The sequence below is a fragment of the Lactuca saligna genome, chromosome 7 (assembly GCF_052625555.1).
Source record: "Lactuca saligna cultivar CGN05327 chromosome 7, ASM5262555v1, whole genome shotgun sequence".
NCBI classification, from domain to species: domain Eukaryota; kingdom Viridiplantae; phylum Streptophyta; class Magnoliopsida; order Asterales; family Asteraceae; genus Lactuca; species Lactuca saligna.
The window spans coordinates 49,030,800-49,054,175 of NC_136423.1; the positions used below are offsets into that span (position 1 = coordinate 49,030,800).

Genomic DNA, 23,376 nt, shown 5'->3' on the forward strand with positions numbered 1-23,376 from the left:
GCATCGGGACGAACCCGATATCTGCTTACCCAGCATCGGGCTTACCCCGGCATCCGACCGCATCGGACACCGGGCTTTCCGCGACACATACACTACATAACATACATCATAAACACATAACATAATAACATAATATACATCGGGCTTGCCCTGGCATCGGACCGAATCCCAGAACACATAACATATAATATACAAACTCGGAAGGAGCATAACCGTGTACCCGCCTATTTTAGTTGGAACCAGAACCGCTCCCGGAACCGGCAATTCTCAAGTTTTTGGAATTGGAACCATAATCGCCTACACCGGTTCCTACGAAATTGGTACTGCTTTCGAAACCACCGGAACCGGTTCCGGTTCCGGGTACCCGGCTTCTTGAGTATTAAAACTTGTTATTTTATACATGCCATGTCAATTATGTAAATTAACCTATACAAACAATATAAGTACAAGATATACAACAAAATAGCATATGGAGGCTAAAACTTGTAATTCATAAAAGCAAACACAACAATAAAAATGTAACGGCCCGATTTCCAGGTATTGATTTATGTGAGAATTTTATTGATTTCAAGGTCTACTCGACGAGTTGGCTGCCCTACTCATCGAGTAGCAGCGGGTTGGTCCGCGTGTTTTAGTGATCTACTCTCCGAGTCCAAGAAGGGACTCGACGAGTAGGAGCTGGCAGATGTAATCCTAAATCCTAAGGTTTTGCAACCAATTTAAAAGATCATTGGCCTTCCCCAATCTCCCCTTTACAACTTCTTGGCACCCTTAAACCCTAAATCGTGTGTGTGTGTGTTTCTTTGGTGTGATAGAGATTTGAAGAGAGATCTTGGTGAGGAACACTTGGGGAAACACGTAATTGAAGCTTGGAACTCGTGGGAAGCAAGGATATACATCAGTTGACACTCTCTAGAAGGTATTAATCTGTCTCTTTGGCACATCTTACCTTTAATCTCTTTTTGGGTGGGTTTTAGGAAAGGATTTTGTGTTTGAGCCAAGATCTGAAGCTGAAACTTCAGATCTGGACTCCTTTTGGTCTCTAGATCCATAAAGGTAACAATTTTGGCAAGTATGAGCCTTCCCTCAAGTGTTGGACTTCATGTTAAGCTTAGTTTTGTCATTTTAGGGCCTTAAAGCTTTGTATACATGTAAATTTTGCAACTTTACGTGATAAGTAGGCCTTGGAAGGTTGGATCTACAATCTAGAGCCTTTGCATGGCTTAAAAAGCATCTGTATGGATGAAGGATTGAAGGGACTCGGCGAGTCGCATGGTTGACTGGGCGAGTCATATGAAGATTGTCCTGGACTCGACAAGTTGGATAGACAACTCGGCGAGTCCGATGAAGATCGTCCTAGATTCGGCGAGTCAGTGGAGTGACTCGGCGAGTCGGTTAGGGTTTTTCCTAACCGTTGGATGCGTGAGAACTTGTCGAGTTATAAGGGGAAAACCCGACGAGTGGCCAAGGAGTCTCGACCGCGAACATTAGGAACTCGATGAGTCACTCTGGTGACTCGGTGAGCGGGCGAGTTATGCAAGAACTCAGCGAGTGGCCGGTTGCACTTGACGAGTTTAGGTCAACATGGACTGTTGACCTTGTAGTTAACTTTGACTTTGACCAAGGGTTGACCAGTTGACTTCTGGGGGGTATCTTGGAATTTATGAACCTTGTGATGTGGTCGATATAGGTGGTGAAGTTTGTGGCGGTGATTCGAGAGTTGAACTTTCTATTTCCAGTCAACAGTTGCAAGGTGAGTTATCCGCACACTATACTTAAGGGTCTAAGGCACCAAGGTTGGCCCTCTGGATTGTTATCTGGTATGTTATGCTAGTATGATCTGCTAGATCGGTATCCTAGAGGGTAGGATAATATTATGCAATATGTGGTGTGATCTGTTAGATCGGTATCTTGGTAAATAGAATGGTATTATGTGTTAGGGTTTTCCCCTGCTTAGCGTACGCCTGCCTGCTCCCACGTACGTCTAGCGTACATGGGTGCCTCAGTGTCCATTCTTCGAGCCAGTACGCCCAACGTACTGGCTAGGGACCAATAATGAAAGGAATTTTACACATAGGGACTTTATTTATTATTATTTTTTAATAAAAACAAATGAAATTTTATACCCATTTGTGGTTTTAGCCAACAAACACGTAATCAACATATCATTTTTTAATAGAATATAATGAGTTTTTCCATAAATATGACCAAAGTTTAAGGTTTTGAAGAATCTACGGTGCTGTTTGTTTTTTGGAAAAAACTTCTTCAGACCTCTTATTGTTGCGCGGCGCAACACACGCGTAACACTTTTCATCTCGCAGTTGTTTGTTTTTTAGAAGTCTTCAGAGTCAAAAACCTTTGTGCGTGCTCTGTTTGGCGCAACACTTGTACTGCCTCTTCCAACCTCTTCCAGCCTTTTTTTTTCTTGCTGAATTTTTTATTATATGTTGTTGAAATTTTATTTCACTTTTTATTTTATTTTATTTTTTTGTTTATTCTTGTTGATTTTTTTTGTTTTTTTATATTGAATAATGATAATTTTTTATGAAATATCATTATTTTTTACTAAATATCTTTATTTTTTTTTGTTGAAATATCATTGTTTTTTACTGAATTATCATTAATTCTTACCGAAATGTTATACATTATTAAATTTTCCGTATTAAAAAATTATTTTTGATTTATAACATTAGTTTATTTTAAATTTTTAATATCTGCACCAGTATGCAGATGTTAAAAAAACAAACACGCTTCTTATTACAGTCTGCAGCCGTTTGGTCCACCTCTTCTACTACAAAGGGTTGCAGAGGTGATCCGCAGACTTAATGAATTTTGACTTCAGAAAATCAAACAGCACCTAAAACATTCGTCGCTTAATTTACAATGGACACAATATGCGAGAGGTCAAGATCACACGAACGACCAACTTTGATCATAATTGTCCAAGCTATCTTACATCTTTTAAATCTTATTCTTAAATCTACTATAATATTTGAACCATAACCATTTAGACTACACTATCTTTTATTTCAAAAAATATTACTAGTATATTTTATTTTTTTTGAACTTATAAATATTGGCAAAAAAAATCTTTTTAACTTATTACCTTTTTATATATTTATTAATTTTATATAAATTCGATACATAAATATTAAATTTTATAGTTTATGATTATTTTATATTATTTAAATATAGTTAGTTAATTAAAACACAATAGAAATTAAACCAAAAATATAAAAGACTAAAATTTACAAGTAATAGATTATCCTAGTTTTGGGAACAAAGAGATATTGATAATTCAAATATGGAGTATTACACTTCTTTGCTCCAAAATAAAAAAAGAATTTAAAAATATAGTTAATAAAAGACGAATTTAAAAATATAGTTGGGTTGGAGGTGTTTTTTATTTTATATATATATATATATATATATATATATATATATATATATATATATATATATATATATATAGGGCCGGTTATGAGGAATCAAATGGCAGGACGAAATGGAGAAAAAATGCCCTTAGGCCTTAATGTGTAACATTTTAACGAATTAAATTACATAAACTAATTTTTTATTAAAATGACGATAAACCTTATAGCAATAAACATAGTAAAATCAAAGTATTTTAATGACTAATAAAATATCCTAACAGCTAACCGACGATCCTTGAAGCTCTCCTAGCATTCTTGATTGCAAATTGGTTGATCAACTCTTCGTAGTCTATACTCTCTAATATTTCGTTCTCGATAGATATCATCGCCAAACCGCTAAGTCTTTCTTGGGTCATTGTGGAGCGTAGGTAATATTTCACAAATTTCAATTTGGAAAAACTCATTTCTGCAGATGCGACCGTTACTGGAATAGTCAACAATATTCTATATGCAATGCTTGCATTTGGGAAATAATCAAGTTCTTTCAAAAACTTCAAAACATCTATAGGGTTGCTAAATTCATTGGTTTCCAATGTCTCAAATAATTTCAACTCCGTATAAAGTTCCTCAGCATCAATATCCGATCTTTCTTCAAACTTAAGTGCTTTTTCAAGACGATGACAATATAACTTAAGATCTTTATCTTCAATTCCCCTCAAATTTTGTGGAAATAAAAAGCCAAATACTTTATCATACTCTTTGAATTGTTCAAATCTTGTCTCAAGAGAATAAATAGCTTGATCAACAATGTATAAGAAATAATTGACTCTGAAATTCTCTTCAGGTGTAAATGAAACTTCTTCGCTACTTGAACTCTCATCAAACCTTTTTTTCCTTTCAATAAAACGCTTTTGTGGAAATATTCGATCAATACACATTTCAATAGCAAACTCCTTAGCTTCAACAATCGCTTTTGAAAAACCAGTTTCTCTATAATCCTTGAAGTACCCAATCAATTTGTTTATTTCTGTAATAACATTATCAAGATGCATATCCTTTGATTGTAACTTCTTACTCACAATATTCACATGGTTTAGTACTTCATACCAAACAACATTTGATACCAAAAATTCAAAGTCACTAAGTTCTTTTTCTGCTAGTGAAGTTGCTTCACTTGCAACTACAGCATCATTATCTTTTTCTCCAACTTGAAGTAAAGCTTCCCGTACATCCACAAGTTGCAGTTTAATAGCCTTTACACTCTCAACCCGACTTTCCCAACGAGTTTGACACAATGACTTAAGACTCCAAGCTTTAACATTATCTTTCAAAATTTCCCACCTCTTAGTAGAATTTGCAAAGATAGCATAAATACGCTGGATGAATCCAAAAAAAGTTCTTTCATTTAATACACTTGTTAGCCATATCACATAATGTTAGATTAATAGAATGGCAACCACAAGGAGTGTAAAACGCTATAGGATTTATATCTAAAAATCTCTTTTGCACTCCTTGGTGTTTTCCTTTCATGTTTGCCCCATTATCATAGCCTTGACCACGCATATCATCAATTTGAAGACCAAGAGACTTTAACTCCTCAAGTGTAATGTCAAATAATCCTTTTCCGAAGGTATCAAACCTAAAAAGGACTCCTCGATAGTAACAGAATTATATGATAACTTTAAATACCTCACTATTATAGTCATTTGTTCTTGGTGACTTGAATCGGGAGTACAATCAAGTATGATTGAGTAGTACTTTGCTTCCTTTATCTTCTTGATAAGTTCTTTTTTAATTTCTTCAGCTAGCAAAGATATTAGTTCGTTTTGGATTAGGTGGCCAAGATAATGCACATGAAGCCCTTCATTTGTGATCCGTCGCACATGCTCTTTGATAACCGGGTCAAACTCTTCCAACATTTCAATGACACCCAAAAAATTTCCATTACCTGTTAAATAAAATTAACAAATAAGAAGTGGAATCAGTCATCATAATTAACAAAAAAAAAAAAAAAATTGGTGGAACTGGAACAAAAAATACAATTTATAGTTACCTTTTTTATACAACTTTTCATTGGATCCACGGAATGCTAAATTATGTTTAGCAAGAAACTTCACTACTGCAATAATTCTTAAAAGCGCTTGTTTCCAGTAATCTCTTTCTTTCTTGAATTGCTCATGTTGAACTTTATCAATTATTTCGTTCAAGTTCAATCTTTTACGCATGTCAAACCACTTATTCCTATTTGTAAGATGATCCAATGAAATTTCGTGTTCTTTAACCCTAGTGGTAACATGGTGCCAATCTGCATAACCTTCACCATCCAGTTTACCTTTTGAAATCCCTTTTCTAAACACTTTACAACAGAAACAAAATACCCTGTCTAGCTCTTTCGAATATACTAGCCATTCTCTATCACGCTTCTCCAAATTTGATAAAGTTCTTGTATACAAAGCTGCAAAAAATCGTCTACCAAATTTATCGTAGGGACCATACATAATACTATAATCTCTTTTAGGACCTTTCTCAACCAAAATTTTAATCTCATCCAAATTAAGTTTTTCCCACCTTCTTGGATCATATATATCAACAAGGTCTTTAATAGGCTCATGCTCTTCTGTCTCTTCTACTTCTACATGCTCTTCAACTTGCTCTTCAACATGTTGTCGGTGGATAAACTTATCTAAAACACCGATATCAACCTTTCTCTTTTCTTCATCTAGTTTTCTCTTTTTACGTTTTTGATAATCGGCTGGTTCTTTAGACTTCATTGATACAAGTTCATAAATTTCAACTTTCAACATTCAAGCAATTACAATAAACATAATTTGATAAACAATTTTACAATAAACATAAACTCATAATTTAAACTACTAAACTGGTTTCTATGAATCTTAGAATCTAATTCATTCATTCACTATTCTATTGACTATTAAACTGATTTCTATAGTAGATAAACTGATAATCAAATATTAAATTCATTCAATAATATTAAATTCATTCAATGATTCAATATTCTATTAAAATCATAATCTATGAAAGTATGAATCATTCAAGTATGCGATTGACAACTATAAACTTGATAATCTTCAATTCTCATAAATCTTACCTGACTGGTTGATTAGCACTAGATAAAATCAGATAATTGACCCTTGATAATCCTCAATTTCTCATAAAAGATTGTCTACCCTTGCTGAATGAGTGAATGACGCTGAGCCGCTAAGTTGCTATCTTTGCCAATTGCTTTTTTTTTTTGCCGATTGCTTTTTTTTAACGAACGAATAATGCAGTGCTGCAAATTGTCGATTGCCTTTTTTCTTTGCCGATTGATCATGAAGGGCTGCAAATTGCGGCTTTAGTGACTTCTCCCTGCCTTGTTTAATGTATTAATTTAGATTAATGGGCCCATTGCTTATACAACCCAAATATATATATATCTATATATATATATATATATATATATATATATATATATATATATATATATATATATATATATATATATATATATATATATGGAAGAGTTATATGGAAAATGAATGATTAAGGCAACACATATTTGAACCAATGAAAACATGACAACACATCACTTCCACAATACATTACTTGTGAAGAAAGAAATGGACACGTGTCATTTGATTATTGGTTCTGGTAGATGTTGTCCTAGTTATTTGTTTTCCATAGAACTCATTCCTCTATATATATATATATATATATATATATATATATATATATATATATATATATATATATATATATATATATATATATATATATATATATATATATATATATATATATATAGTTTGAAATGGGGTTAAAAATACTTCTACATAAAAAATACATTTTTAAAATCGATACTCTAAGCCAATAACCATTTAGTGAGTCCTTGTTTGGTAAGCAAGTCCTTATTACTTACAAACTCACATCATACACCTTTAAATGCTGATCTTTGAAAAACTAATAAAAAGAAAAATGAATTAAATGTATGTTACATTGTTGTTTTTAACATGAGTATATCAATATAGTTTTTGTGTTAACATTATTATATAAAAAAATATCGTTTTTTTTATTAGAAAAGTCGATATCTTGTGATTATTAATAATTAGTAAATGGCTTTATTTTTTAAACAAAAAATGAATAAAATAAAATAAAATAAAATAAATGTCTCCGTATTTTGGATTTTAGGAAGTAAATAAGTCACCAACCGGTAAAACAAAATAATGTGATTTTTAAAATAATATGATCAAAATTTAAGATGTTTATTTTTTTTAAATCGTCGTTTTAAAAAAGTTATTTTAATCATATTTTACTGTGTTACTATAATTTTACTATATTTTTCTTAGTGTAACCAAATGCATTATGTTACTATCCTTTTACTACATTCTATCCGGTTACATATGATATTTTCAAATTGTAATCCTATGATATTATTTATTACTATAATAAATGAAAATGTTTTTAACACTTGTTATTTCTTTAAAAAAAAATTCATACGTCATTATGTAAGAATTTTAAATTATTTAAATTCAACATATTTCATTTTTTGTTAATATAAAATTAATCAATTCTACTAATTAATATCTTTATTATTATCAAGGTTCTAAAAAGTTCGTCATGACGCGACATAGCTCCAAGGTTTGTACATACCGTCAAGTTTTACCAAAATTTCACCTTCACTACTACAAAAGACCCTTTTACGACGCACAATCCATGTCGTAAAACGCTCAGACGACACGCAAATACGCGTCAACGAAGGTCCTATCATAACGAAAGACGACACGAATTTGCGCGTCGTTTATTTACGACACACATTTTTGACTCGCATTTACGATGCTCCTTTATGACATGCAATGCATATCAAGGAAGCCTCTGTCATAAAGAAAGACGACACATATGTGCGTTTCGTAACCTTACGACGCACCTTTATGACACACAATGCATATCAAGGAAGCCAATGTCATAAACAAAGACGACACGCCCTTGTGTGTCGTAACCTTACGATGTGCAATGTGTATCGTTAAATCCACAATCATAAATGAAGATGACACACATTTGCATGTCATAAACTTCAGCTGTGAGTGACGATACACATTTCCGACATGTGTTTACGATACGCATTTACAATGTGAATACATATAATAAAAAAACAAATATATACTAAAACATTCAATTTCATCTAATTGCGAAATAAGTTACCTAACATTACATGTCAGTTTACCTAACATTAAATGTCAAACAACACTACATGTCAAATGAGGATGCTAAGTAACATTTCACAAAGTTAACAAAAAACATGTACACCACATGTCAAAAGACCATTTCAATGTTAACAAAAATATTGTTTTGCAGATACAAAATATCACCGGTAAACGAAGCCTGTAACAAACTCCGACCATTCTTCAAGTATTTCATTGATATCATCATCAATGTACTCAACTTTGTCACCCCCGACCTGGAAAAAAATTTGCATATTGTTTCTATTATAAAAAAATTGCATATTAATATATTCTTTAACAGTGAGTTGCTATATTTAACAAATAAACATAAAATGTAAATTCTTCTTACTTAATACAACATTGTACTTTCAAATAAATGAAAGCACATTGTTATTTTTGCATGTAACCTAATATTTCAATTATAATGTGAGATTAGGATGCCATAAAAGGATCTTTTTTCAGTTCCTTTCCTATTAAATTATTATATTAGTGAAAGTAGAATCTTATATCCTTGCATTGTCTTTGACCAACACTTCAATTCCTTCCTCAACTATCTCCTGCATGAACCTTAACATGTAGTACCCACATTCAGTAGATCTGAGACGAACTGGACACTACATAATTACATATAAATGATCATTGCAGTTGGTCCAAAAAATAAAGTTAAAGCTGCAATTTCAATAAGGAATTAAGTGTTGACCATAACATTGACTCAGTTTAGCTTAACCCTATTGTTGGATCCATTTTGTGTAGCATACACAACCATTGACCTATAAAAAAAACATTAACACATAGGTATTTATTGTATTCACATCAAATGTTTTGATAATTTATATTACTTACAAATCAATAACTCACTTCAATTGCATATTGAAATTTCCAAAACTCAAGGAATCAAGATACTAGCAAGTATCCGATTTCATGTCTAGTACACCTAACACCCAATGTCTTCTACAAAAACCACAAACGAAATTAAGTCAAATAACATAATTGTAGTCATTTTCAAAATAAAATGGTAAAATCAAACCTAAGATTATACACAACAGGATAACATAATTACAGTTGGGTTTACAAAGCAAATTCCATGATCTCCTTTGGCAGGCCATACTTGATTTTGTTAAACAACACCATATTATCATACAAACACTAAATTAATTAAACAAATTTTGGACCCAGAACAATTATTTAAATTAAATTTCTTGCACTTACATCACATAAGACACAATGATAGCACCAGTCAGCTCACCCATTGTAAGAACTGCTTCAAAATCATCCCAATTTAAGTACGTGTAACTATCGTACCCAAAAAGATCGTTCTCACTCTGCACTTTTATAGAATCAACCTTTGTAACTCGTCCACCAGCCATCATTGCAATCATTTTCAAAATACTACTCTTATCAATTCTAATCCTTTTCTTCATCTGTGCTCTAATCTACCTTCTTTGCATGGTCAAATTCCCTTCTTCCTTTTTTTTACTCTTATTTCATGTTCCATTCCCTTCTTCCTTATCAACCATGTTTCCTGTCCCATTTTCTTTCTTACTACTTTCTATTTCTTCTTTTAAAGGTGTTGCATCTTTTTTCACTGGTGTTCCATGTTTTTTCATAGGTTTCCCCACCACTTTTCCCTACAAAGATTATAAAGAAAACATAATGAAATAGGAAGCATGAAACATAAGCATGTTTGTTGCATATGGTGTGAAGTGAAATAGAAAATAAGAGCATGTCTGGTGAATCATTTTAGAAGCTGAAAACGAACACTCAAATATAAGAAAAATTGAGAAAACCAAGGGTATTTTCGGTATATAATTTCAGTTGACTATGTTGAGAGTGCAAATAACATTAATTATGTGTAAACTTTGTATATTTTAAAGGTGGATATGTATTAGATGATGATGATATAAAAGGTAAGGTAACTAAACAAGTTTCGTCTTCTATTAATACTTAAAATAACCGTATGAAAATTATATGGGTTCCACACACAAAATGAAGCCATATTATCATTCAAGTTTAAATTTAATACCCAAAACATGTTGACTTAGGATGATAACTCAGGATTAACAGAACAGATGCAGATCAATAGAACATAAACATAGGCTAAAACATGAAACATGAAACAAGAAACAAGAAACAAAGTTTTTTCACAGGTTTGTTGCATGTTGTGTGAAATGAAACAAGAAACAGGTCTGGTGGATCATTTACTAAAGCTGAAATAAGAATGGAATCCGAAATGGAATCCGAAACAGGATTCAGTTGTTTGACTATGATAAACACCTTTAACAAATATCAATCAAGTTGAACTTTAATTAAATGGTCAAGGTGTATTACCAGGTCAGGGTATCGAATAACTAAGTGTCTTGGCTGACTTAGTATGTGTCCAAATGCATATTTGACCTTCATAATGAACTCCACTTCGAGTGGAATGGGTAGTAAAGCTTGTTTCCATCATAACTTGAATGTTTTCATCTATTACATAAACGTTAAAAATAATTAAGATCCAATTCTCTAAAAAAATGAAAATATATAAATAGTAATAATGCAAATATTTTTCATAATACCCGAGGCACTATACTTGATTATGGTTCCTTTAGTGACTATATTTGCGGCAAAGTAAACCGTAAGAAGACATGAATTATCCTACCAAAATATAGTATGTCAGTTTGTAGAAAAAGAAAATACTTTAAAAATATTTTTCATAAGTGGACTTACAAGTGATTCTTCCAGTGGTTCTTTTTCAACATCTTCAATGACACCCCTTAACTGGCATCTTGCAGCTTCAAAAACATTAAATACACCTCTTTTTAGTTTCTCCAAGTCATCTTCAAGTTTGTTGATTCGTTTAGCCACCCTCTCATTCTCAATCTCCATGTAATGATTAATATTCTTGGGTAAATAAAAGTATTGTTGTGGCGTTAAAATTTTACCCATCCCTTATACACTCCCACGTTGTTCCTCAGTGCCCAAGACCTCTGTAAGCACATCATGTGTTCCACATGTAAGCTGTCCAAAACTTTCCGAATTCTGCAACTCATCCTTTAAAAAAATGGATCAAATGTTAAAAAAAAAATGGGACAGATTGTGTGTGAATCTGTGGACAGATTCATGTTATTTGACATCCAATGAAACTTACAATTCTATCAACAATGATCTTGACATTTGATTCATATCCTCCTGTCTTCAATTCTCTTGCTTTTTTCCACAACATTGTCCTATCAATCTCCTCTTCCGTCTTGCCGGTTTCTTGCATCTAAATTATCAAGAATAACAAAGTCAACTAACACAAATATATACAAGTCAAATAATCAATACTTAGTGGGATTCATACAATGTCATTAATGAGTCCGACATATCCTTTTTTGCTCAAATGATGAATGTATTTATGATGTGCACAAACATTTTTAGCTTTCATACTTTTTTCCTGCATTAGAAACATTAAAATTGTAACTCTTTAGATCTTCTATCAATGGTGCCAAGTAGACATCAATATTGTGACCAGGTTGGTTTGGCCCTGATATCAACAGATTCAACATCATGAATTTTCTTGACATACACAAATAAGGGGTAGATTATATGTTATTAGGATAACCATTCAGCAACTATGCTTGGAACTTCATTACTTATGAGGATTGATAACATTAGAAGACAAGGCTAATCTAAGATTTCGTTTTTCTTGTCCGAATTCTTTCCATGTGTTATCAACAAGCTTCCAAGAAGGGGTATCGTGAGGATGAGTAAGCTTCCCATTATTGACCCGACCTTGTGCATGCCAAGTTAAATCATGTGCAAGTTGCGGTATTGAAAACATTCTTCTAAATCTAGGGATGATAGGAAAATACCATAAAACTTTTCAAGGTACATTTTTGATATCTTTCTTCCAATGAGATGTGCCACAAGTTGGATATTGAGTAGCATCCTTATGTTTTTTCCAGAATAGAACACAATCATTTTCACATGCATGAATCCCTCATATTGTATACCTACACCGTTTAGCAACTTCTTGGATTTATATATCGAGCTAGGGATGGTATTCTTTGATGGTAATATATCTTTTAGGACACACAACGAAGCATCAAAACTAGCATCAGACCATCCAAACTGACCCTTCAAATGTTGGAATTTCAATAATGCACTAAGTGTATTATACTTTGACCCTACACAAAGTGGCTTATCACATTATTCAAGAAGTGATTTCAATGAATCAGGTTCTTTGTCTACATATTTGAAGGCATCATGTAGCATATCCTTTGTATAAATGGCATCGGGATGAATGGAATTGTTAGGGCATCTAGAATTAATCTTGGGTTGTTTTTCTCCATGGAAAGACCAAATCTTATAATTTTCGTCGAAGTCGTGGGCAAACAAATGATAACAGACATTGTCAATTGAGTGGTGACAAAAGTTGATACTATTTACACAAGGGCATGAAATAACATCTAACTTTAGATTATTACTTTGTGTAAACTCAAGAAAATCGTTCACACCTTCATCATATTGTAACAACCGAAAAATCCAGCCAATTTATTATTTTTTTTTTAAAAAAAAACAATCCACTTAATAACACTGTTACAAAAGGTTTTCAATACATTATTCATCAGAGTATTCCCAGGTTCATTTTATAAACATAAACGCGATGAACGGTACGATCACGCCTTTGCCTTGCCACTGCTCCCTGAAGAACCTAAAGAACATTAAACCACAACTGTAAGCCCGAAAGCTTAGTGAGATACCCCCAAAATACCAACCTCATATACCATACACATATCGCACTATCTCATAACGAATCACAGAACAGTCATGCATAACGGGTCTACTGTGGGACTGGCCCGCCATGACGGGCCTTTAGTCCACCTGGTCCACCCTCCGAGTCCAATCAAGTTCCTCGAGTCTACAGTGTGGTTGGTCCACCCGCACTGGCCTTCAACTCACCTGGTCCACTCTCTGAGTCTACAGTATGACTGGTCTGCCCGCATCAGGCCTTCAGTCGGCCTGGTCCACTCTCCGAGCCTCGGCATCTCTGGTCCGCCCGCGTGGGGCCTGCAGCATATCTGGACCACTCACTGGGCCTTCGGAACAACCGGTCTGCCCTGAGTATCTTGGCCTACAGCACAAAGCAGGACCGCCTCAACCCATCTCCAGTCCAAACAACCATGTACACATAAACATATAATCATATAACAGTTCACGTTCAAACAAGCCGATCTAGCAGATCACATAGCATAACATACTCTAAGCAGGATACCGACCTAACAGGTCATTAGCATAGCATCTCCCTATCTCTCAGGATACCGATCTCAATCAGGTCTCTAACATATACCGTCCTATCTCTCAGGATGCAAGCATATCACAACAACAAAATACAACAACTACCCGGATCTCAATCCGATAAGGGCCGGCCTTGGTGCCTTAGACCCTGTTGATATAGTGAGGATAACTCACCTCGAAACTGCCGGCTGAAAGGATAAGGTCCCGCTGCTCCAACTCTGACACGAACTCCTCCACTGAACACCAAAACATTCAATTCAATAAATACAACTGGTCAACCTTGGACAAAGTCAAAGTCAACCCCCGACTGACCCTACTCGCCGAGTCAACCCGATGACTCGCCGAGTCCCTATGCTCAGAACTTCCCTCAATCAGCGACCAACTCGCCGAGTCACCCCAAGACTCGCCGAGTCCAACAACTCTGAGTCCACTCGCACCCAACTCACCGAGTCATTCCTTGACTCACTGATTCTCGACTCAACCAGAAAATATTAGGACTCTTCGACAAGACTCGCCGAGTCCAAGAACAGACTCGCCAAGTCTGAGGCTATCTTCAACCTACTCGCCGAGTTGTTCTTCCAACTCGCCGAGTTCCAGGCCATCTTCAAGCAACTCGTCGAGTCTACCCATGTGACTCGCCGAGTATCACCGGTCTGAATCAATTCAGAAGCACTCCAGGCCATGCAATTGATCCAAAACATAGATCCAACCTCCTACAATCCATCCATCACATAAAGTGGCAAACTTTACGTGAATCCAAAGAGATCTAGGCCTTATTCACCTTAGAACTAAGGTTTGGGACATGATAGCTCCATTAACAACACAAGAACAGGGGCTTTAATGCTCTTAAGATCTTCTCCACTCCAGATCTGAGGTAGTAACCTTAGATCTATCCTTCAAACTCAAGATGTCACACAACCAAGCTTCCCACACAACCCCAAAATGAGAATCTAAGAGAACACAGCCCAAGAATGAAATATTACCTCCAAAGAATGCCCTAACAGTAATGAAACTCGAATCCAAGCAAACCCCTTTGATCCAAGCCTCTTCTCCTTCAAGATTTCTTCAACAAACACCTCTCCAAGCTCCAATTTGCTCAACAATGGGTTTCCTCCATGAAATTAGGGTTTCTAGGACTCAAGGGGGATCAAGGAGGCTGTGGAGGAAACATAATGATCTTTATATAGGGCTCATTCCCCGAATTTAGGGTTTTCTTCACCGAGCACCTACTCGCCGAGTCCATCTTTGGACTCGCCGAGTAAGTAGCTTGACACACGACCAAAGTCGCGACTCTACTCGCCGAGTCCATCCATGGACTCGCCGAGTCGCCCTTCAAGATTTACACTTTTAGCCCCTTCAACTCTACTCTTGCTATTATGGGATGTTACACATATGTATTTGATAATCTACTAGAGGAAATCCATGACTTGTACATTAAACATTTGTTTCCAACCAACATAATTATTTACCATTTAAAGCAATAATGATTACATATGTATAGGGACAAAATTTATGCAAAAACAAAATTGTACATGAGCCAAAACTGTACAGGGACAAGAAACCATATAGGGACCAAAACTGATGTAGGGACCAAAACTGATTCGGGGATAAAAACTGTGATGAAACAAAATTGTACAGGGAGAAAAAAACAGAGGGATCAAAACTGATGCATGGACCAAAACTGTATAGAGGCCAAAATATGCAAACAGATTGAGTGAGTAGGTATGTGGCATTATGGTCATTCTGGTATTGATACTTGTGCTCTTGCATTAATTAATATATGTGATGTAGGGGCCAAAATATGCAAACAAAACTGATACAGGGGCCAAAACTTGGTATTTATTCTTTATAATTTATATATGTGATGTAGGTTTTACCTGAGACAGCTAAAGATTAACAAACTTAGCAATCTACATACACTTCGTGTAGACGATAACAAATATTCCAAATTTACCCCTCATGAATCCGCTACTACTTCCTCCGGTAATCTTTTGGCTTCTAAGAAACAAGATCTTCAAAACAAGGTCACGAGATTGTTTTCTTACTTAGACGAGGTAACTCTTCTAATCTTTCAAGAATAACCTTTTTATGGTTTTACCCTTGAAATATTTTAAGAGGGTTGCTACAAAATGGTTTCTTTTCTTCACTTTTTCTTCCATACTTTCTTATATATTTAGGGTTGAGATCCAGTGATAACCCTTTGTTTTCTATTCTAATCTAAATATATTTATTAAATCTATCAGGGAACAACCATCAGAGACAAAATGCAAGAACAGGTAAAGACAAATGGAAACAGGAAGGGACTCATGTAACGCCCGAGTTTCAAGACTAAGCATTTTTGTCAATGTAATAGTCTAGGTCAACTATTGTAACTCTTTTTGAAGTAATAAATCTGAAATATTTGAGTATTATGTGAATTATGTGTGTTTATTATTTAATTATAAATGTATAATTAATAAAGAATAAAAATGAGCATCAAAATTAAAGTGTGAGATAATCCCAATATCTCTACATAAAGTTGTAGAATATGTCTCAAGGTTTCTGTACATATAAAGAATGCCGAAATCCGAGCTATAACGAAGAAGTTATGACCCCCCGAAGTTTTACGGCAAAACCGGCACGGCACCGGAAGACGTAAATAGTGAATTTATGATAGAAGACTATTTAGCCTTAGCAATCTAAACAAAAGTCATATAATATGTTAAACTAAGAACATCAATAAAAAGAACGCCCAAATTTGACTTCGTATGAAGAAGTTATGATTTTTCGAAGTTTCGGACTTTCAATGTACAACCCGAAATTCGAATATTAGATCGAGTGATTTTAGCCGACACGACCTAAATGAGAATCTAAGATCTCGTTAAGAGTAGCATAACGAGAAAAAGATGGGCGAAAACGGATGTCGGATGAAGAAGTTATGAGGATTTAACAGACCAATCTTATCCCGACCTGTTGATAATAGAAAATTTAAAATCGAGCCAAAATTAGCTGACGAAGTCTAAACGAAAGTTGTAGAGTACGTTCCCACCTTCGCGTGGATATAGAGAACGTCAAAAACGGAGCTCGTATGCGAAAGTTACGAATTTTTGAAGTTAGGACTCGAAAATACGAAACCTGTTGCGAAGTTGATGACGTGGCACAATCCCAGCCGTCGCTTGCGGCCGACGGTCTCGCTTCGGATGAGTGACACGCCCCCTTCGTATTACGCCCCGTGTACGAGGTCCGGTACGCCCCGCGTACCTTCGCTTCTCATCCGACCAGTGTGCGAAACAGCTGGCTGCGAGTTGGCATCCATATCCGAGACTACGCCCAACGTAGCCTCGGTACGCCCCGCGTAAATGCGAGCTTCGGCTCCTATAAATACCATGCGAATTCTTCCGGATTTTTCACACCTTTCCACCTTCTATCTCTCACTACTTTCTCTCTCTAGGGTTTTGAAACCTCCCTAAAGTCTAGGTGAACCCCTAGCACCCTAAGTAAGCCCCGAGGCTCCCGGAGTCCCTAGAAAAAGGAGTTTTTCGGTTTCGAAACGCTGCTCCAATTAAGTCCCAGTTTTCGATAAAATTCGCTGTAAGTATGCTACGCTTACGTAATTTTTAATATAGCTTTCAAATATTTATAGGAATGTTATTAGGTCCTTAAAATAATTATTTGGGCTATTATTATGAGATATATCGAGTATTATTAATGCTTAATAATACTCAGACTAATTAATTTGTCGCGGTTATCATTAAACTAAACCCTAGTGGTATCGATACTAGGTTTTATCGAAGGAATATCATTTTGAGAGTATCGAAGCGCTGTCCGAGTGCTGAGTCACCACCTAATCAGGTGAGTGCATAGTTACTTTCAACTTACACATAGATATGAAGTATTTTATATAAATTACGTGCTATGTGTGCATATTATCTGAATACTTGCTATCTATGCTAGATGAACGTTGTTATACATGTTTTCAATGATTTAAACTGTATATGTATTTTATATCTACGAAAATGTTGGGGTAAAACATGGGTAGATGTAATAAGTGATGTGTGATAAAATGATGAGAGGCCTCGATGTTGTTGTTGTTGATCCAGTCATCTAGCGGAGTATAGATGACGACCACGGACTCTTCTAGACAGTCCAGTGGAACACTAGCAGGCTCGCAACCTGTAGGTGTTGTGAATGATGTGTTCACCAGTGTACTCCATCCCCCACATGGTTGCCTATTATGACATTTATTGCTGAGGAATCCCCTTAGTAGTAGTGTCCGTCCCGATGATGATCCTTAGACTAGGTCCCTTATGATAGGTGTTTAGGGACGTAAAGTGAGGATAACGAGAACGGGTAATCGGGTTATTGTTGATTGATGAAATTAATAAACTTATTTATTGTGGGTTGAAAACCCTATGTGCTCACCAGGCTCCCAAGCCTGACCCACTCAGTTTTATGTATTACAGGTAGTGGCGCATGAGCATAGGTGTGATGTTGTGGATGAGGGATTACGGATATAGGCCTGTAGATATGAAATAATGTAGTAAGGCTTATATTGTACTGTTTATACTTTTGATCTGTACGAACATGACATCCCGAGTCTTTTAATGAAATACATTTCTATGGAAATGCTTTTGATAAATCTTTATCATATTATTGTTTTGGGACAAATTCCGCAACCCTTTTATTAAAAGATAACTCTGATTTTGAAATAAAGTATAAACAAAACCGGTCTTTTCTGGCCATGATTTTGGGGATGTCACAGTTGGTATCAGAGCATTAGTTTAAGCGAACTAGGAATTTGTAGGGTTTCTAGACTTAAACTTAGAATGCTAAGCGATGATTGTGAGGTGTGAGCACTAGCTTATTTTAGGAATTGTGCCTAAAATGCTTTTATGTGCTAAATGCTTTATGCATGATATGCTGTTATTTTGTTCGGATCTATGGTCTGTTGCCGACCGGATCTGGAAACCTTATGTGTTTAGGATTCTAAACACATATTAGAACTAGCATGTAAACGTACGACTACGATATTAGAACTAGCATGTAAACGTTTCGGAGTGATAAGGACGATTTAAAAAATCTCTCCTAAATGAAGATCTAAATTCACCTTATTCGGTGTATAGATCAAGATGGCAAGGACCCGTAGCGGAAACGTGAACGCAAATGGAGGTAGGAACCAACCCCCAGTAGTTCAGCAAATACCTATTGTTGAAGAAGTTGCACCTGAGCCAGTTACCATGGCTGGAGTTCAAGCCATGATTCAGGCTATGCTAGCTGAACAAAGGGAAGAAATGAGACGGATGCTCCGCGAGAATAGGGATGAACCTACCATACATGTTGAACCGACGGAGCCAGTTACCGAGCCATCTGAGGAAGGGAACTATAGCTGTCAAGTGAGTCAAATAGGGACTCAAGATGAACAAAGGGATGACCCAGAAGGTAGAAACAACAAGGATGGGCGGATGTACAAAAATTTCTTGGGTGCAAAACCACCAAGTCTCTCAGGAAGCCCAAAGCCTGTTGAGATTATGGACTGGATCTCCGAGATGGAGATGGTGTTTGAGAGCTGCGACTGCAACGAAAAGCAGAAGACTGTCTTTGCTGTGAGACAATTGAAAACTGGAGTCTTGAGTTGGTGGAAGCTATTGGCAGATACGATGCCACGAGGAGAAGCCCTGAAAATGTCATGGGATGAGTTCTTGGAACAACTAAAGGCGCAGTACTGTTCAGAGATAGACCTGATTGATCTGAACAATGAGTTCCAAAATTTGAAGAAGGGGAGAATGAGCATCGATGACTATGCTGCTGCATTTACGGAAAAGATGAAGTTGTTTCCATACCTAGTGCCAACCGAACTTTCTAAAATTGAGAAATTCGCAAACGGACTGCCGGCTGACTTTGGCCCAACAGTCAAGATGGCAACCACTCTGAAATCAGCTGTTTGAGCAGCTAAGAATGTGGAGACCCAACAAAAGGAAAGAGGTCTGGAAAGGGCTGAGGTCGGTGAGAAACGGAAGTTCGAGGGATCCTCGAAGTCCAACAAGATGAGTAGATTCTCGAAACCTGGTTCAAGAGGAGGAGGATCAGAAGCAAAGTGGTGTGACAAGTGCAAGAAGAAGCACTTTGGGAAGTGTGATGGAGGGGTCACTTGTTACAAATGCGGAAAGCCTGGGCACTATGCCAATGAATGCACCCTTAACCAGAAGGCCTGTTATGGGTGTAATGAAGAAGGGCACATTTTGAAGGACTTCCCAAAGAAGAAGGAGGCAGGAAGACCCAACATACCACCGAAGCCGAAGGCGACAGCCTTCCAGATGACGCTCTAGGCTGCAAAGGAGGCAGCAGACGTCGCTTCAGGTACCTTTCTTGTAAATGGTTTGCCTGCAAATATACTGTTTGATTCCGGAGCCAACTACTCCTTTGTGTCGCATAAATTTAGTGCGAAATTAGCATTACCTATAGAAAAACTAGATAATGCCCTGATTGTAGAAGTTGCCAGTGGCAAATTCGTACCTGTTAGTAATCGTATTAGGAACATCGTCATTGACCTAAACGGAAACGAATTCCATGAGGAACTATTACCCATAGAGTTAAACGGTTTTGACATCGTTTTGGGTATGGATTGGCTTAGTGCCAACGATGCCGAGATATTATGCCGAAAGAAGATAGTTAGGATAAACCCACCCGGAAAGGAATCATTTATGGTGTACGGGGACAAACGCAGAGTGAGTTCTGGAATCATCTCCCTGATGAAAGCCAGGAAATGTTTATCCAAAGGATGTGCATCATACTTGGCATTCGTAATCGATGCTAAGAAGGAAAAGAAAGAGGTGCAGAATATACCGGTTGTGTGCGATTATCCAGAAGTCTTTCCCGAAGATCTTCCCGGATTACCACCTGATAGGCAAGTGGAGTTTCGTATAGACTTATTACCAGGAACAACACCGATAGAAAAGGCACCTTACCGATTAGCACCGACGGAGATGAAGGAGCTCATGACGCAACTTCAGGAGCTGTTGGACAGCGGTTTCATTCGACCTAGTTCATCACCCTGGGGAGCTCCGGTGTTATTCGTGAAGAAGAAGGACGGAAGCATGAGGATGTGCATAGACTACCGAGAGTTGAATAAGGCAACGGTGAAGAACAAGTATCCATTGCCAAGGATTGATGACCTATTCGATCAACTGCAAGGTTCAAGCTACTTCTCAAAGATCGATCTTAGGTCAGAATATCATCAGCTGAAGGTGAGAGAGTAGGATATTGAGAAGACTGCATTCAGAACAAGATATGGACACTACGAGTTATTGGTTATGTCATTCGGACTAACCAATGCTCCCGCAGCATTCATGGATTTGATGAATAGGGTTTGTAAACCATTCCTCGATAAATCTGTGATAGTGTTCATCGACGACATTCTCATCTACTCGAAAAGCCAGGAAGAGCATGGCAAGCATCTACGAGAAGTGTTGGAGGTGTTAAAGAAGGAGAAGCTTTTTGCAAAGTTCTCCAAATGCGACTTTTGGATACGGGAAGTCCAATTCTTGGGCCATGTTGTTAACCAGGAGGGAATAATGGTTGACCCTGCCAAGATCGAGGCTGTAATGAAGTGGGAACGTCCGAAGAGTCCCACGGAGATTCGAAGCTTTCTAGGATTAGCCGGATATTACCGACGATTTATCCAAGGTTTTTCTTTGATAGCTGCTCCATTAACAGCTTTGACCCATAAAGGAGCTACGTATACATGGAGTGAGAAACACGATGAGGCGTTCGAGAAGGTAAAGAAGAAGTTATATGAAGCACCGATACTTTCTCTACCTGATGGAGTCGAAGACTTTGCAGTTTATAGTGATGCATCTAGAGGCGGGTTGGGTTGTGTTCTGACCCAAAGAGAAAAGGTGATAGCATACGCATCTCGACAATTGAAAGAGCACGAAAAGAACTACCCCACTCATGATCTGGAGTTGGCAGCGGTAGTATTTGCCTTAAAGATATGGAGGCATTACCTCTACGGCACGAAGTGCAAGCTCTTCACTGATCATAAGAGCCTCCAATATCTCTTTAATCAGAAGGAGTTGAACATGAGGCAACGACGCTGGCTAGAACTTCTCAAGGACTACGACTGTGAGATACTTTACCACCCAGGTAAAGCAAATATTGTTGCTAATGCTCTCAGTCGGAAAGTCAATCTTGAAAGAAAAAGGCCAAGAGCGTTAAGAATTGAAGTCGTCTCGACGATTGTGGAAAGTATCAGGAAAGCTCAAGAAGAAGCCTTAGAAAAGAATGACCGAAAGGAAGAACGTTTGGGAAAAACGTTAGTGTTCGGTACGAATAGTCGAGGACTGAAGGTATTCCAAGATCGAATTTGGGTACCTAAGACGGGAGGGATAAGAGATCTTCTAATGGAAGAAGCACACAAGACCATGTACTCGATTCATCCCGGTAGCACTAAAATGTATAGGGACCTAAAACCCTACTACTGGTGGCCGACGATGAAGCTCGATGTTGCGAAGTATGTGGCTGAGTGCGTAACATGTGCAAGGGTTAAGGCACAACATCAGAAACCGTATGGGAGTTTAGAACCTTTACCTATACCCATGGGTAAATGGGAAGACATCACCATGGATTTTGTGACTAAACTGCCCAAAATAAAGAACGGACATGACATGATTTGGGTAGTCGTGGATCGTTTCACCAAGAGTGCACACTTCATAGCAGCCAACGAGAAGTGGTCTATGGATAAGCTCGCAAATGCTTACGTGAAGGAAATTGTAAGACTTCACGGTGTCCCTCTTACGATTGTGTCAGATCGTGATAGTCGTTTCACGTCGAGGTTTTGGAGGAGTCTACAAGAGGAGTTGGGTACAAAGTTGTGTTTGAGTACTGCTTACCATCCGCAAACTGATGGTCAGAGTGAAAGAACGATTCAGACGTTGGAAGATATGCTGAGAGCATGTACCCTCGAATTCCAAGGGAATTGGGACGAACACTTACCTCTAGTAGAATTTTCCTACAACAATAGTTTTCACTCGAGCATCAAGATGGCACCTTATCAAGCCTTGTATGGACAGAAGTGTCGTACGCCGTCTTGTTGGCTTGAAGCCGGAGAGAAGCAGTTTATGGGCCCCGATATGGTCCATGAGACTGCTGAGAAATTGAAGGTGATTAGGGAAAGAATGTTAGCAGCTCAGGATCGTCAGAAGAGCTATGCTGACAAGAAAAGACGACCGATAACCTTCGAAGTTGGGGATTCCGTTTTGCTTAAAGTCTCACCGTGGAAGGGACTTATACGATTTGGGAAACGAGGAAAGTTGAGTCCAAGGTTTATTGGACCGTTCAAAGTTCTTCAGAAGATTGGAAACCAAGCTTACAAGCTGGAATTGCCCGAAGAACTCAATGGTATTCATAACACCTTCCATGTGTGTTATTTGAGGAAATTCATGGGAGATGTTCCCGACATAATTCCAATTTCAGAGTTAAGGATGGATGAGAATAAACGGATGATCGAAGAGCCCGAGGCAATTGTTGACCATAAGACTAAGAAG

At 37.0% G+C, this 23,376-nt stretch overlaps 1 protein-coding gene across 1 annotated transcript; it reads right to left on the minus strand.

Annotated features, from left to right (window-relative positions):
* Window positions 1-3,655: 3,655 nt before the first annotated feature.
* Window positions 3,656-6,145, minus strand: LOC145006917 (uncharacterized). Its single transcript, XM_078965938.1, has 4 exons — window positions 5,428-6,145; window positions 5,133-5,322; window positions 4,911-5,013; window positions 3,656-4,750 (listed from the first exon to the last, which is right to left on the minus strand). The coding sequence occupies exons 1-4, from the start codon at window positions 6,143-6,145 to the stop codon at window positions 3,656-3,658; spliced, it is 2,106 nt and encodes a 701-aa protein (XP_078822064.1).
* Between the last annotated feature and the right edge of the window lie 17,231 nt (window positions 6,146-23,376).